This window comes from Pteropus medius, unplaced genomic scaffold (genome assembly GCF_902729225.1).
Source record: "Pteropus medius unplaced genomic scaffold, Ma_sr-lr_union100, whole genome shotgun sequence".
NCBI lineage: Eukaryota > Metazoa > Chordata > Mammalia > Chiroptera > Pteropodidae > Pteropus > Pteropus medius.
Genome location: NW_024355990.1, coordinates 4,433,886 through 4,449,718, shown reverse-complemented (window position 1 = coordinate 4,449,718; position 15,833 = coordinate 4,433,886). Strand labels below are relative to the sequence as shown.

Sequence of the window (15,833 nt, the reverse complement as noted above, 5' to 3'; positions counted from 1 at the left end):
GCACTGCACCTGCCTGGGCTGAGGACTGAGCAGCACCCCCATATTGGTGGGGTTCTCGCCCACAGACTTCCCTGAATGGGTCCCAGACCTAGGGTGGGGGTGGGGGTGGGCGAGGCACAGGGCGGGGGCTCCAGAGAGGAGTCTCCCTGTCTAGCCGGCCCGCAGCCAACTGCTCAGCCTGCTCCACTCCACAGGTCACATTCCACCAAGGTGACGGGGCCAAGCTACACCAGTTGGGGACGGCCGTATGGTTCCTGCCCACACAAGGACAGTCAGAAAGTTGCTCCCTTGAAATGCCCTTGCAGCCAACCCAGAAGCTCCTGGGCGGGGCTGGACAGAGGCCGCGGCCAGCCGTGCTGTCTCTTTGAAGGCACCTTGGTCCAGAAGGGCCAGGAAAGTGGCCACTTCAGTGCTTGGCTTTCTCAGAGTTCAGAGGCCTGCTGACACCACCCCCCGGGCCTTCCTCCAGGGCTAGGACTCTGGCTGTTTCCTACCTTCCATTCCCCTCCCCTGCCCCCTAGAGCACCAAGGCTCACGAGAGGGCACACACTGCAGGGGATGGCCTGGCCAGGCCTCACTTTCATGAGGCACCGAGCATAGCTGCCAGAGGCACGGAAACTCACCCAGCAAACCCGGCCAGGTCTCCAAGGCCTCCCGCCCGGGGCAGTTGTTGGGCTGTGCCCAGCCGCAGGGGACTCAGTGGGTGGGCAGTTGCTGTGCAACAGCTAAGGAATGGGGACACAACGGGCCTTAAGAGTCCTGGGCCCAAATGGGCCATGAGAACAAGGGACTCTCACATGGGGCAGGAACAGTCTCCCCAGAGCCTCCCCAGGGGCCCCGTAGCCAGACAGCTCTGCTGCTGGCGCTCGCCTGGGTCACCACACAGAGCCACACAGGGTCCAGTCACTTCATTTTTACTATTTCACATTTTCAGCAAACAAATCAAGGTGCAAACAGGGTTTATTTCACATTAATATATTAACTGGATTTTTTTTTTTTTTTTTGTCAAATAAATAGGGAATTCTCTTTAAATAACCATCTCCTCACTTCACGGCCAGTCCAGGAGCAATTGAGAGTAAATTTTAGTGCATCTGGGGGCACGGCGCCAAACCAGGCGGGCATGAAGCTTAAAGGGAAAAGGGCAGGCTGAGGAGCACACACCCAGACCAGGCCCCAGGGGACAGCGGCCTTTGCTCTAGCCCACCCAGCAGCCCCCAAAATGGCTTAACGAGACGCCATGCGTTCTCCAGAAGCCCCTTCTAGAGGGAAGACAAAGGGAAACGAATTCCAGAAACGCCAGCAAGGAAGCAGAGGGCTCCTACCCCGAGCCAGTGGCCTGGCCCTGATGCCACCCAACCCCTGAAAGCTCATGTTAAAGCTCCAAAAGTCACAGCGCAGTGGCAACATGATGACCAAGAACAGGACAGGCAAGTGGGACTGAGGCTGGCAGCTGGCTGGGGACAGAACGTGGGCGGACAGTCTGGTGGAAGGTGGCTTCCAAGGCTGGGTATAGACCAGAGTGGCGGGAATGTGAGCAGGGCCTGGCGGGGGTCCTCAGGAAGGCCTGAGGCTGAGGATAAAGTGGCTACCAAAACGAGGGAGCTGGACTGGGGCGGAGGAGGTGGCCAGAGAGTCCCTCCGTGGGTAGAAGCTGCTAGGGCAGACAGGAACGAGGGGGACGCCTCGTGCTCCTGAAGAGAGGCCCCCCGAGGTGGGGAGAGGGAAGTGCGCGGGGCGCGTGTGGGCTCCAGGCAGCGTGGGAAGCTGGAGGCGCAGCTCAGTCAGGGGGCCCCTCCCTCCCGCCAACGCCGGTTCCTGGTAAGTGTTTTATAATCAGACCTGGAGGAAGAACAAGGCCCCCCATTACCCCCCACCCCAAACTCGGTCCCAAGGGGAGGGGAAGGAAAGAACAATGAGAGGCAGGTGGCAGCGGGGGAGGGGTCTACTGAGTCTTCTTGTCTTCCGGAGGGTAGTAGGGAGGTGGCGGAGGCTGGTTCTAAGGAAGAAGAAAGGAAAGATCACATGAAAAGGTTCAGAATGAGCCGAGGTCTCCCCCGCCCTGAAATTTCAGTCAGCTGTGGCCACCAGGCTCCCGTCCCAGCTCAGGTCCCAGCTCACCGTCGGCATGTAGACATTGTGTGGGTTGCCTGGGTTGTAATAGGCGCTGGCAGCTGCTTCTGCGGCCTTGGCTTCAGCTGTGAGAACACACACGCCCGGGATGAGCCCACCCTTCCCCTTCCAGCTGCCCCTGGAGCTGCTCTCAGCGCAGGGACCCTGGCCCCTCACTGTTCAGGGCAGGACACTTTCTCAGGACTCACCCGTGCTACACTGCCTTCCAAGCCCTTTACCCCACCCCCTCCCGCTGCCCCATGCCCACCGCCACCCCACCAGGCGGTGCTGTCACCACCTATTTGCAGCCAAGAAGGCTGAGACACAGGGGAGACCTTCCGGCCCTAGAGCACACGACCAGCTAAGAGCAGAGGGCTGGAATCTAGCTCTTCACCCCCAGGCCACCACATTGCTGGTCGCCCTGGGGTGGTCCCTAGCCCAGGGGTCATCCACCATCTGGGGCTCCCAGCCAGCCTCCTCTCAGGCTGTTCTCTGAGGCTCTCCATGCAACAGGGAGAGGGCTGGTCTCCCAGGGCTGCTAGCAGCCCGGGGCCTCACCTGCAGGAGTAGAGGGGACATCCGGGCCGCTGACCGGCGGTTCCATGGGCCCCGGGTAGGGCGGTGGTGGGGGCTGCACATATCCCATGGCCCCGTCCATCATGGGAGGTCCTGGATAGAACTCTGCTTGGCAAGAGAGCGACAGGGACCCAGTGAGCCGTGCAGCCCTGGCTCCCTCGGCTGGGCCCCTCCATTAGTCCTGCAGCGGGTCACAGAATAAGTCTCCCCTCTACACCGCCTTGGCCTGGGGGGTGGTTAGTGGGGAAGTGGGGGGAGAGGGGTGGGGCAGCTGGGACACACTCACCAGGTGGGGGCGGTGGATAGGGGTAGCCAGGAGGGCAAGGGTACATTCCATTGGCGACTGGCGGGGGAAAGACATAGGCCCCGCTGGGCAGGTAGGAGTACCCATAGGCTCCAGTGGGGGCTTCGCCTCGGGAGGCTATAAGTACAAGGGGAGAGAGAAGTGAGTGTCTCGGGCCTCAGGGCTGGGGAGAGGGCAGCCCCACCTCTGTGAGGGGAGCCAAAGGGTTCCAGGGTGTGCTCAGCAGACATGCCCTACCCCACTCCACTCCGCTCCCCACCCACGCGAGTCAGCCTTGGTCAGAATGAGGAGAGGGGTCAGAGCAAGTCAAGGGCAGAGGTGGAGGGATGGATGACGGACAGACGGAAGGAAGGAGGCTCAGGGATCGGGTAAAGAATGGACATGGGTGAGGCTGGAGATGAGGTGAGGGCATCTGCTGAACATACCCCTCAGTGACTTTATATGGTTGCTAAGGGAAGCTTAACACTTAGGTATCTGTTTTTATGAGGCCATAGTGAAATGTCCTTCAGTCCAAACTGCTTTGTCAAAAAGTCCTATCCCTGCTCCCGGCAAGGGAAACCCAGCCTTTCAGGCACAGGACGGAGTGATGCTGATCACAGGCTTCCTTCCCATCCCCCAGCCCCAATCAGCCTGGGGCCTGGATTTATCTCAAGTGCTTAAAAACAAAATGAAAAGTGAACTCAAGTGAACAAAAACCCACACGCTTCATTTTGTCCTTGGCCCGTTTAGAGCCTTGATACCTTGAGACGCCACCTGTAGCATCCGCTGTCCAAACTCAATGGCGCCCCCTGCTGTAAAGGTCAACTTGTAGGACGCAGAGCCTTCCCAGCCACCTGAGAAGGGAACGGTGCATCAACGGCTCAGGCAAAGAACACAGGCTACTTTGAAGAGATGGCTATTTGTCCTCTCCAGGTCCCCATCAAATGCCCTGCAGGCCTGTGGGTACACGGCTGGCTCTGCAGCACCTCAATTCGATCGGGACTTCTGCCCCGATGCCAGTGCTGCTGACTGCAGGCCTCCTGCCCATGCCTGCTTCACCCTTTGGAACTGTGGGCTTCTCCTTCCTGGAACGAGCTCGTCTTCCCACTCTCGGCCCTGTAAGTACATCTGCACTCGGGCCTCCCATCCCCAACAAAGCAGCTTCCCAGGAACAGGTACAGTCAGCAACAACTGACATTCAAGTCTAGAGCAGACCGCACCTGGAGGGGACCGAAGGATGGACCCCTGGCCCCTCTAGCGTGGCTTCTGCCAAAAAAGGAATCGTGAGCTCAACAGCAAAACTGGGGCTGGCTGGGTGTGAGGTGGGGGCGAGCTGAAAGCAGAGGTCACTGTGTCTGCGAAGGAGCCTGCCACCAAGCAGGGCTTCTTGGGCACCGCAGACAGACAGCCGCTTCTTCTTGGCTCCAGGGAAAGGCCTGAGAACCTGATGCGCAGTTCCTTCCCACACCAAGAATCTGAACACACTCCCTAAGTCGCTGAGCATTTTCACCTAGTTTGCAGTCATTTCTCAGATTTCACTTTCTGAAAAGGTGATCTGAGCTGCCATCCATTCATTCATTCATTTACAGCGGCCATTTTAATGCCAGCAGTTCTTGTCAAGCAAACCCCACCTCTGCTGAACAGCTGGCACCCAGGTGTTGGTCCTGGAAGCTAATCCAGAGCCAGGAAGAGGACAGGTTAGGGCGATAAGGTCCAAAGATGACCCCTCCAAGGCACCGCTTAGAGGTGCCCCAGAGTATCTCTCTGGAAGCCCTGTCTGTGTCCCTGAGCCCTCTCGTCACCCACCTCCTGCCTCTGCCTTCACCGCCCCCTTGATGTAGTTTGCACCAAACACAGGTTGCTTGATCTCACAGTCCTTCATCAGATAAAACGGCATCATGAAGGACTGCATGGCATCCTTTCCCTTGGACAGAAAGATGACCTGCAGGGACAGAAGACAAGAGCCATCACCACTCAAACCACAGCCCGCTCGGCCATCGCTTCCTGTGATGTGTCCACTCCCAGTGCTGGCGGGCGGCCCAAGCCAGGGTCCAGCAGCCTCAGAGCTCCCCGCACCAGGCACTCCTGGAACGAGCTTTTAAAGGCAAACGGCCTTAAAGAGGCCAGACGTGTGTGTTCGCAAGGAAAACATGCCCCTCACAGACAGCATATGTGAGAGGGACAGACTGCTGTCACTTAAGTGGTGGTGAGGAGGGGCCGGATGTGGTGCGTCAGTGAAAGGGCCCGCAAAGCGAGGGCAGGGAGGCAGGAGCGGGGCCGGGACGAGGACGTCCAGCCTGAGCTCTGCAGAACTGAGAATAAAGGAGTGGAGGGGGCGTCGGAGCCCGGGAGAAGGGGCTGTCGTCACCCTCCCTCGGACTCACTGCCCAAACAGCAACAAGTCTTGCCTAACGTGCTCAGAGAACCTTCTGTTTTAAACCCATGACTGAAGATGCCACTTGACCACCAGAAATGTGGCTGTGAGCCTCCCATGTCCCCGCTAGGCCCTGGAGATTAATACTGAAGATGTACTCCTCTCTTCCAACCGCGTAAGCCTAACTCCTGGGTAGCTACGGCAGTGACGCTTTTCCAAGAACAGCCATCTGAACTTCTCCGGAAGGCTCTCGGCATCCGCTTGGGCAACTCTCAGGCAGGGCCCATTGTGCAGTCTGGCACTTCTCTCTCTGCAGGGTTTGGCCAGGCTCTCTGCCCAGTCCAGAGGCTGCAGCCATGCTACTGTATCTTGTTAATCACATTTATCACTCTGGATGTGCACAAAGGCCTCGTAGGCTGCTTTTATAGAATCAAAATAACAACAGCCTCTCTCCTCCAGGCCCAGGTCATCCCAGTGGCCGCATCTAACTAGAGATTTTGCAGCAACAGCTCTGCAGTTTGCATGGATTCACTGCCCAGTGGTCAGTTCAGCCTGGTGGTTCTAGAACCCTGGAGCATGTGACAGAGAAACACCCAGAGTAAAGAATTAATAGTCACCAGGTTCAGAGGCCACTGGACTCACGAGGCTGAGGCTGACCTAAGACTCACATCAGTCTCCACGAGCCAAAGCCTCCAAACCCACTGTGGCGCTTGCAACTCACTCGGTAAGGGGTAAGGTAGACAGTGCCTTTCTTGGTCCCTCTGAAGGCCTCTGGCACATTTTTCATGTCATTGAAAGTAAGTTCCACATGATCGTAGGACATCAGGATGCTGTGATGAGAAAAGATAAAACATTCCGAGACAGTCTGGAGCCATGACCTGTTACTCCAGGGACTGGACCCTGCTGGCACCCAGGTCCCTGGCATGTTACCTCTTATAACACTTTCAACATGGCTTTGAGGAAACTATTAACATAGCAACAAACTATCATCATGGGAAGAGACCAGCAAGTGGGGGTTCTACAGAATTTCCCAAATCCCACTTACAGAGTCCGTGAATGACCAGTGTGGCAGAAGAGCCACAGGGCTCTGGCCACGCACAGTCCCTCGGATCAGGGTAAATTATCTGGGTAAACTCTCCCATTTTCTTTTGAGTCCTTATGACAGGTGTTCCATTTCTGTTGGTTTGTTTTTTAATCCCAAAGTATGTAAACATTCTAATACATGACTTTACGCATTACATTAGGGCTGACTTTAGGGTTCCTTTAAACCTGGGGTTCTTAAGCTGGGTCTGCAGGGATGTGAGTCCAGGAAGCTCTTGAGATGATCATGTAATGCATTTTTTCTGGGAAAATCCACAGTTTCATCATTCTCAAAGGGGTTCATGACTTGAAGAGTAAGGTTACTATATACCACATCAAATTTTAAACATTAATTTAAACTTCAATAATTGTATACACATTTTTTCCCCCTAGAAATGACGCGGAGGCATTTTCTGAAACAAAGCACACCATCAGTTAGCAGCACTGAGCCCTAAGCCAGGTAGGAAGCTCAACAGGACAGCTCAGAGAAAAGAAGTCATTACCAGGAACAGGATGATCTGGCAGACCCTGAGCAGGTAAGGAGGGAAAGTCAGCATTCTAAAGAGCGCTCTAGACATTCTCTTCTGACTCATCCAGCATTCCTGGGTGACAGGCCCTGGGCTAGGTGCTGGCCTTAGCTGGGTATAAGACTCTGATCCCACCAAATCTCCTCTAGGGACTCGGGTTCTTGCTAACCTCCTCTGCCTTCAAGAGGCACTTCAGGGTCAGCATAGCTAACTAGGACTGGCTAGACTGATTCTCAATGCCCAAGGAGCAAGGGAGAGAGAAGCCATCCAAGGAGACCAGACGTTGGAGGAGACAGAATTAATGGGGGTTGTGTAGAAACTTAAAGTTGGGAGACCTATGCTCTGGGGAGTGACCCAAGCCAACAGATATTCAAGACAAAGAGGCAAAAACGGATCTTTACGAGGACCGACACCGTGCCAGGAAATGTGTTAGACACTTGACAAACGTTATTTATTCAATTTCATATCTGGCTTCTCATCTGAGCAGTTCTAGAATATACTGGAAGGCTATACACTGGTAGTTCTGCCTACTGACTTTGGAGTCAAGGCTCCTTTCCTGGAATTCCATCTGTTACTTACTGATCTCAGGCAAGTTACTTAACCAGTCCGTGCCTCAGTTTCCCATATGTAAACTAATTTTATTAACAGTATCTGCCGCACAGGATCTACATATTAAGGTAGAAGAGAGGCAGTGCTTGAAACGTATTACCGCGATAAATGGCAATTCTTTTTGTCTAAGGCTCTTCGCATCTCTTAAAGTCACAGGCTCTGGGAAAGTGGCTCAAGAACAACGTCTAGGCCCCACCTGTCTCCCCACACCCCGTCCCCCGGTTCAGAGGTCTCACTCCCAATCCACAGCTGACCGCGACATCCCGGTCCCTCCCCCGCGACTCCACCCAGCAGCACTCCTCCCCTCCAGCCTCTGCCCCCAGCTGCTGTCCCACCCCCACCCCTGCCCGCCGTACCCCATCAGTTTCCCCTTTTCTCGGGTTCCCCACAGCCCACAGCCCACACTCTCTACGCCCTCCCTTCGGTCCTCCAGGATTTTTCCTCAGTGTTTTCACCTCTCGGTATTGTTGACGATTACTCCGCCGCCCTCCGAGTGATTCTTGTTAAGCGCCATAGTCTCTCGGAAAAAGGTCCCGAGACTCGTAACGCAGTGCGCTTGCGCCGCTTTTCGGCCCGCCCCCAGTGGCGTCGATCGTATTAGAGTCAGCCAATCCCAGCTCTCGAGTGGAGGCTGGCCCAACCACCTGATCCCGAGAGTCACGTGGTAAGAGTTTACTCCCGCTTCCCCTCCCTCCTAGTTTCTCCTGCATCACAAACAAGCTTAAGACTACAATTCCCAGAAGGCAATGCTTCCTCAGCCTCGACCTCTCCCTACACTAGTGGAAGGAGGCATTCTGGAACTTGTAGTCACCCAGACCAGAGGCCTGGATTGACTCACTACGTTGCATAACTAGTTGGTCTGTACACTCCCCGCCCCATCCTCGGAGGGACTGGAGTAAACAGTTGTTGGGCGCGTCACAGGAGAAATTAATCATAAAAGCCCTGGACGCACAGAATAGGTGCTGTAACCTAAGGCTGCTGTGTGGTGCTCCGAACAGTTACTGGGTCATTTTCATTGACTCAACAAACGTTTACGGAGAACTTACTATGTGACTTTGCCCCCGACTTGGGTAGTCACCGAGCCACATAGATAGATGAGTGCAAGACCCAGTCGCTGTTCCAGGACGTGGTGGGCTGGCCGATTGGCTGGCTGGCAGAGAAAAGTCAGGAAAAACTGCCATCCCTTTCATGACATCAAATCCAGACCTTCCGAGAGGGGCAGTGTGACTCTCCGTATGGGGAGGAGAACCTGGGCCCGGCGCCTGGACCTGATAACCCCTACCAAATTCACTATCGGGTCGGACGCGCCCCCCGGCTCACTGCTGCCTCCACCACAGCTGGCCTCGCGGTGGCGCTGCTCCCACTAGAATGGTCTGGCTTTGCGGTCGGGCTCGCGCTGCAGCGCGTCCCGACCGGAAGATTTAAGCAAGACTCTGAGTAACGGGATGAATTAGGCACAACGCGAGACCAGCAGTTTACAAAATTGGGCTGATTCATTTCAGCTTGTGACCCAGCAGTGGGCGGCCCCTACTGGGGTAGCAGTAGTTAGGTAAACTCCCGCACCTCCGAAAGGAGTGTCTCACTCCCCATGTGGTGGTGCTGATGCGTCATTAATATTAAGAGATCAGTTTGATTTTTAAGCAAACAGCTGATTTCCTAACTCTTCGTGGCCAACCTCAGGATCTACCTGCTTGACTTACCTTTTGATCATTATAGATGATCAAACTAGAAATTATGAAACAGGTAACAGCCTTCTGTGAAGTCTTGTGCAAAACCCAGTTGGACCTTGCAGGACAAGTGCAATGAAGTAGCACGCGATGGAGTTGATGAAATCTGCCCCAAATGGTTAGATTAATTTTCACACATGCATCTATGCAGCCATCGAAAAGAATGAAGTAAATTTTATGTGCTAATATGCAAAGATCACCAAGGTTTGTTATGTACAGAATGATATATAAAAAATAGGATTTACATCTGTTGTGACCGAAATAACCAGGCCCAACTCGAGTGCTCTAGTCCAAGAGACAGTTTATTAGCCGGCGGCTGTCCTTGCAAAGGAGCAGCCCCGAGACGCAGGGGCACAAAGGTTTTAAGCCCTCGATCCCATCCCCCACATCCTTAATCTTTACACAAAAGACTATCTCCTCCATTCATTAACTGATAACTAAGAGGTGGGTAAGCAAGCAGGGGTACAGAAGCAGAATGCGTCATTGTTAAAATATTTTGTACCTATAGGCAGTGATCCGGCCAGTAAATCCCTTTAGTTAATAAATTTTTAGCAGATAGCTAACTAGAAGTGAGACATGGCGGTTAGCACGTACCATGTCTTATCCTTAACCTATTGTTTCTAAAGGTGAGGTCACTACACATCTAGATAGAAACTCTCTGGAAAGATCCACCAGATGTCTTTTGTGTTATTCCATTGAGGCACAGGTCTAGGAATTGGGAGTGGCTGGTGACTTGGCGTGTATTGTATACTCCTGTGTACTGTTTGCTTACTGTGCACATCGTAAATAATAATAATGCATTTTAAAAAGAAAGAAAATCCACCCAGCAATGGGTATGCCAGGATGGCTGCTCCGAGGACCATAAAAGGGAAGGGTGACAGTCGAGACCCATCTACCCCTTTGCCGCACTTGCTTGGTTGGCAGCGGCAGAAGCAGGTTTTGTGGGGCCCGAGGCTTATACAACTTTGGAGAGCCTGGTTAAGAACTAAAATACGCAATCATGAATACCCAGTGCTGTGGCCACATGGAGGCCTTCCAACAGGAGGGGAAATGTGATAAAGAGGAAGTCAGAGTGGAGAGAGATAATGGGCTTAACTGCTTGCAGCTTAAACAACACATGACCATGCGAATACATTGTCAGCACTGCTCCCAGGCCATGGAGGGGGCGGGTGGCTTCCAGTACCCACACTGAGAGACCCAAGGGCGGTTCGTTGCTGAACCAAGTCCAGAGCAAAAGGCCAGGTCTGGGCTCCAGTCTCAGAACTTCAACATCTAAACTGCTCATCTCGTGATAGTCGCCAATCCCTAGTTAATCCCCATTGCTTGTAATCCCTGCTCAGATGCAGCGACCCTTCCGACCCTTCCGGAACTGCTCCTGGCTCCCTGTACACCCTCCTCAGAACCAAATCTGACAAAAACGGTTTCCCTCCTCTCTCTAGCGGATGGATGGGCATCCTGTGATGACACTGGAGGCTGTGCCTGCTGGTGGCTGATGAGGCTTTACCAAAACAACTCTTGAAACATACATACTCTTACTATAGGCTTCTGAAGAACACTTAGCTGTCGCGTTAGTTATGAGTGCATGGAAAAGTCTTACTGCAGTCTTGCGTGCAAAGGCAAAGGCTCCTAGGCGGGTAGAATTCAGAGGTTTCCCCTTGGAAGGGACATTTTATAGAAAAAGAAAACTGTCAGAGATGCACTGTTTGGCCAGAGGTCTCTGGCTGAAGACAGCTGGGTGGGTGAGTAAGTCACTAATCTCCCAGAACACATCTTAGTGCCATTAAAGTTTATCTTAAAAAGTGCCTAAGCATTTAATCATGAATGCTGGGTTTTTTTTTTCCCTCCCAGAAGACTGTGAATTGTATCATCTCAAAAAAAATAAAATAAAACCTTTGTCCCAGATGAGATTTGGGACCAATTTTATTTTATACTGTGATGGACTCTATTATACTTTGTCATTTAAAAAATTGCTCATCGTTACGCACTAAATTGATTTGCTATCCTCAGCTTGAAAGCCCCTGTTCCAGAAGGAAGGACAGGGGTGGGGCTGGGGGTAGGGGGAGAGGGGAGGAGGGGAGGAGAGTGCTGGAGTAGAGAATAGTGCCCAGTTCCATCAGAGACTAGGACCTGCATCCGCCTGGCTCTTGGAGCTGAAACTGTCCCCTATTTATGGTTCCCAAATTAGTGTGTGCAAGGGTTGTATCAATGTGACTTAGGTCATTCTCAGCCTCTTGTGGCAGGATCACTTTTTTAGATATTACGTTTTGCTTTACTCTTCGTGTGGTGGGAGACGCAGAAGACCGAGAGGCGTTTTGCCATCTCTCAGCCAAGAGGGGAGGCAACGCTTCTTGTTCCCAGGGCAGCTAATGTCTTCTCTAACAGTTGTTCTCAGTGCTGGCTGAACACAGAAATTGCCAGATTCTTTGAAGGTACAAAGGCCCAGGCTTTTGTCTGAAGCCAAGGCCGATTGTGTGTGGCTAGGTCTGTAGGTGCCAGGGGCTGGGGGTTGAGGGGCAAAATGCCTGGACCCAGAGTGGGAAGGGGTGCTTTCTAGAGCCCAGGATTGGGTGCAGAGTTTGAGGGATTCTCCAGTGGTAGCACCCCCTTTTCCCAGCAATCCCGAAATGTGAGATATGGTCTTTGGGGCCTGGACACCAAGAATTGTGGTGTTGGGTTTTCCAGTCAGGAGGCAGAAACCACCCCAGATATCCGAACAGAGAAAATTTACTATAAGGAATTAACATAGGTATAAAGCTAGGCATGTCACTTTAAAGTCAGGTTGCTAAGTAACAGAAAGAGTGAAACAGAAAATTCTTAGTTGTCCCAGAGATGCATAAAGCAGCCACCAGCCCTAGGGCTGGAGACCCAAGGGCAAAGTTGGAATTATTAAAACACAGAAACTTGAACGAAGAGCCCCTGGGACCTAAAACACAACCCTCTGAGGAGGGTCCCATGCCCACCGGTAATGGCTGGCATCTCCGAAGAGGGCTCCGGGCGGCTGGTTCTGCAAAGGCTGGAAAAATTACAAATTGCACTTAGCTGTCGCTAGGGAGCTGCGGCTGCCACGGCAAAGAACCTTCCTGCCAGCAGCCGAAAAGCAGGCCGCTCCTTCTCCTCCAGCCCTGCAGGTCCTCTGGCGTCCCCTGTTGTCAGAGCCTGGCAGGGCAGAGTCCCGGGGGAGCTGAGTTTAGAGGGTGAGTGTTATGGGTTGAATTGTGTCTCCCTCATTAAATTCATATATTGAAATCCTAATCCCTAACCCCTGGTACCACAGAATGTGGCCTTACTGGAAAGTAGTGTTGTCACAGGTGTAATTAGTTAAGATGAGGTCATTAATTAGGGTGAGCCCTAACCCAGTATTTCTGGTGTCCTTATAAAAATGGGACATTTGGACACATGGGGAGAATGCCATGTGAAGATGAAGGTGGAGCTCTACCAGCCAAGGATTCCCAAAATTGTCAGCAAACTACGAGAAGCAGCGGGGAGAGGCCCAGAACAGACTCCCCCTCAGGGCCTCAGAAGGAACCAGCCCTGCCCCCTCCTTGACCTTGGACCTCCGGCCTCCAGAACTGTGAGACAATACATTTCTGTTGCCTAAACCACCTAATTTGTTGTATTTTGTTATGGCAGCCGTAGCTGGACAACGGTTCGGTCCAGTCTCCAAACGTTGCTTGGCCCAGGGGAGAGGAGGGCCACCCCACGAGGATTACCTGGGCTCGGACAGTGGGCATCACAGCAGCTGCCCCGGGGGACAGAGATTTCTATCCCGTGGAGAATCTCTCCTACCCCCAGTACCGTGTAACCCCCAGATTATTGTTCTACTGAGGGGAAGATTCCCCCACACACACATACACACGCACATGCACACTGCCACCAAACATGCCCGAGGTTGAATTTCTTGCCCTCTTGGCAAAGGGCAGCTCGTAATAAATTTTGATTTAGGAAAAATGCCAAAATTGACATTTCTTGTACCTGAGAGTTATGGAACAGATTTATGCTTGATACACTGTATTTTTTCTTTTTTTCACTCAGCCAGTGGGCACCTTTCAAATACGCCAGCGGGAGGAAGGAAGTGCTAGGTAACTAACTGTCTGCCTTCATTCGCTGTTGCTTGGTGGGGCTGCGGGATAGAGTGGCAGCTGCCATGGGAGGCTTTGGTGATGTGGAAGCGAGCTATTTTGGGGCGGGTCATTTTGGCCATGGGTATTTCAGTAACACAAGTTCATTGCTTCTTCGTCAGAAGGCACAGTCAGAGCACGTCTGGGGCTGTTTCTGGTTGCTATGGAGATGAGCCCCACCCAGAGGTTTCCAGAACTCCTCGCTCTGTCAAGTTAGATTTCCCCAAGGCCTCTCCTGAGCGATTCCTGCTGTAGGAGTGTTTGCACAAACCTCTTGCTGTCCATTTCCACTTCTGTGCCTCCAGCACCTCAGAAAGCCAGAAAGATGCCCGGCGTCATCTCCGAAGGTGTCCAGCAGGAGCCGCGTCTGGAGGGAGCTCAGGGAAGGAGGGACCAGAGGGGCTCTCCTGGGCCTGCGCCCCTCCCCACCACTTCCGGGTCCTCCTTCCCAGAGCTGCGTGGGACGCTCCTCTCCAACTGAAAAGATGCCCTGTGGGGTAGCCCCAGTCCCTCTCACTCTCTTTTTCCCCTTCTTAAACCCATTTCTCACCTAAATTACAGAGTGATTTTACACGTTCAAATCTGATCGTATTGTTTCTCCATTGGAACACCTGCTTGGCTGCCCATTGCTCCTAGGAAAAGTCCGGAGTCCTCACCAGGCTCTGCCCTGCCGGAACTGGCCCGTCCACCTCATGCCACTCGCTCTTCCTCCTACAGGCTGCCCCCCTGGAGTGTTCTGGCCCCATCCAAGCCCATGCCCACCGTTTTTGTCTTGCTTCCACCCTGAGTGAAGCCAACAAGGACCACTCAGGGCCTCCAGCAGTTCTTAACGCATCCTCCAAGAGATGAAGAAAGGGAGTGGCCTCGCGTTCCAGATTTTGAATGTTGGCATCAAAGGAGAATGTGTGTGCTGAGTGTGGGGGTGAATGGGACACAGACCCTGCAGCTAAATGCTATTTTCCTCCCTGGGGAAAACCCCAGCGCAGACCTCAGCCCCTCCCAGCTCAGCCCTGTCTTTCTGGCCAGCCCTCCTGTGTGACCATAGTCTGGGTCCAGCCTCACCCTGTGCCTGGGAGCAGGGCAGGTGAAAGATGGCTCCTCTGTGAGTGTTCCTTGGGAGGAGACAGAGGGGTGGATGAAAAGGGAGGGGAGAGTGTGGTCTGCCTTTTTCCTCCTGGAGTGTGGGGAGGGGTGGGAGCAGTTGGGGGTGCGGCGGGACCCAGCTGTCCGCAGCTGCCAAGAGGGAGCGATGCTCAAGCCCATTGCTCTGCCTGTGTCTGGGACTCCAGACCCTACTTTCCCACAGAAACAAAGCTCAAGTGGGAGGTTGGCTCCCTGCCTGGCCCGAAGGAGCCAGATTCAGCTAATAGCAACACAGCCTCAGAAGACCCTGCGCACTCTCTGCCACTGTCTGTGACTGGCAGGGGCGCTGGCAGGAGCTAGGAGACCAGAGATCTTGGGGCAGCTCCGCCAAGGGTGCTGGTGACCATGGAAACCGCTGCCCTGCAGAGGGCAGCTCTTAAAGACAGGAGACAGTGCTGGGAAGCTGGGGCGGTGTGTGTGTGTGTGTGTGTGTGTGTGTGTGTGTTTAGACGTTTCTAAGCACAGGACGCCCCTAAGCCATGGAGCATGGAGCAAGTGTCCTGGACTGGGTGGCCTCGGGCAGGTCCTGCCTGTCTCTGCCTCGGTTTCTTCATCTGGACATGGTAGTAATAGAAAGTTTGGACTAGACTGGTAGTTTTCTAATGTTTTCTTTTTCTTTTTAACAGTTTCCATTTTTCAAGCAATCTTGGGTAAAATCCGCTCCAATTAAAATGTTGGCATGGCTGGTGAGGGGCTAGCTCCCCCAGAACCCCGCTGTTTCCCCTGCTCACCATGCCAGCCTGCCCTGCCTGCTCCTTGGAACCCCAGGTCTCAGAGCATGTCTGAAGAGCCGCTGGACTGGATCATACACACAAATACACAGACGTACGCCCAGGCAGACACGCAGACATTCATACAGCACACACATGCATAGGCACACAGACACACAAATACACACAGAAACACATAGACTCACACGCACACTGTCCCTCCAGCTCTAGCATAAGCCAAGAGTCACAGAGGGAGGGCAGGGGGTAACACTGTAACCTGGGCGGCATCCCTCTGGGAGTGCCAATCTCCTGCTCTGAGCTGTGAAGCGGTAACACTGGGGTTTGAGATGAAGATGTGCAAGATTCCATGAGTCTTTGGAAGCTGGGAGTCGCCCTACGAGTGGCAGCAATGTTGTGGTTGTAGACTTGTCTAGTCAGGCCTGAATTCAGACCAGGAAGCACTAGTCCTCATGTGTCTAGCTCACATTCTGTGACATGCCAGGGCCCTGCAGGGTCAAAGACCAGAGGGTTCTCGGCAAGGGAAGTGTATGTGTGTGTGTGTGGGGAGGGGGCAGTG

The 15,833-nt window shown here is 53.5% G+C and overlaps 1 protein-coding gene and 1 long non-coding RNA gene across 4 annotated transcripts; one reads left to right on the top strand and one right to left on the bottom strand.

Annotated features, from left to right (window-relative positions):
* Positions 1-114: 114 nt before the first annotated feature.
* Positions 115-8,152, bottom strand: WBP2 (WW domain binding protein 2). 3 transcript variants are annotated; one of them, XR_005652063.1, is made up of 9 exons: positions 8,014-8,152; positions 6,064-6,172; positions 4,775-4,910; positions 3,730-3,822; positions 2,972-3,106; positions 2,668-2,793; positions 2,119-2,195; positions 1,426-1,996; positions 115-128 (listed from the first exon to the last, which is right to left on the bottom strand). XR_005652063.1 is itself a non-coding variant. In XM_039859246.1 (8 exons), exons 1-8 carry the CDS (start codon positions 8,070-8,072, stop codon positions 1,943-1,945), a joined length of 789 nt encoding a protein of 262 aa, XP_039715180.1. In that variant the 5' UTR covers positions 8,073-8,152; the 3' UTR covers positions 908-1,942. The 3 variants fall into 3 exon arrangements, 2 of the variants coding, with proteins under 2 accessions (XP_039715180.1, XP_039715181.1); XM_039859246.1 differs by lacking the exon at positions 115-128 and having other exon boundaries at positions 908-1,996; XM_039859247.1 differs by lacking the exon at positions 115-128 and having other exon boundaries at positions 1,897-1,996; positions 2,668-2,790.
* Positions 8,153-12,520: 4,368 nt separating this feature from the next.
* LOC120600018 (uncharacterized) lies at positions 12,521-13,935 on the top strand. Its single transcript, XR_005652059.1, has 3 exons — positions 12,521-12,856; positions 13,318-13,364; positions 13,526-13,935. It is a non-coding gene; the product is annotated as an uncharacterized LOC120600018 (long non-coding RNA).
* Positions 13,936-15,833: the final 1,898 nt, after the last annotated feature.

Bases quoted from the DNA above. Each gene is read 5' to 3' on its own strand.
- WBP2 (XM_039859246.1), bottom strand. From the start codon at position 8,072: ATGGCGCTTAACAAGAATCACTCGGAGGGCGGCGGAGTAATCGTCAAC. The intron at 2,794-2,971 runs GTGAGTGTGTCC...TCTCTTGCCAAG, and splicing joins CTATCCACCGCCCCCACCTG to CAGAGTTCTATCCAGGACCT. The intron at 2,196-2,667 runs GTGAGGCCCCGG...GTGTTCTCACAG, and splicing joins TGTCCCCTCTACTCCTGCAG to CTGAAGCCAAGGCCGCAGAA.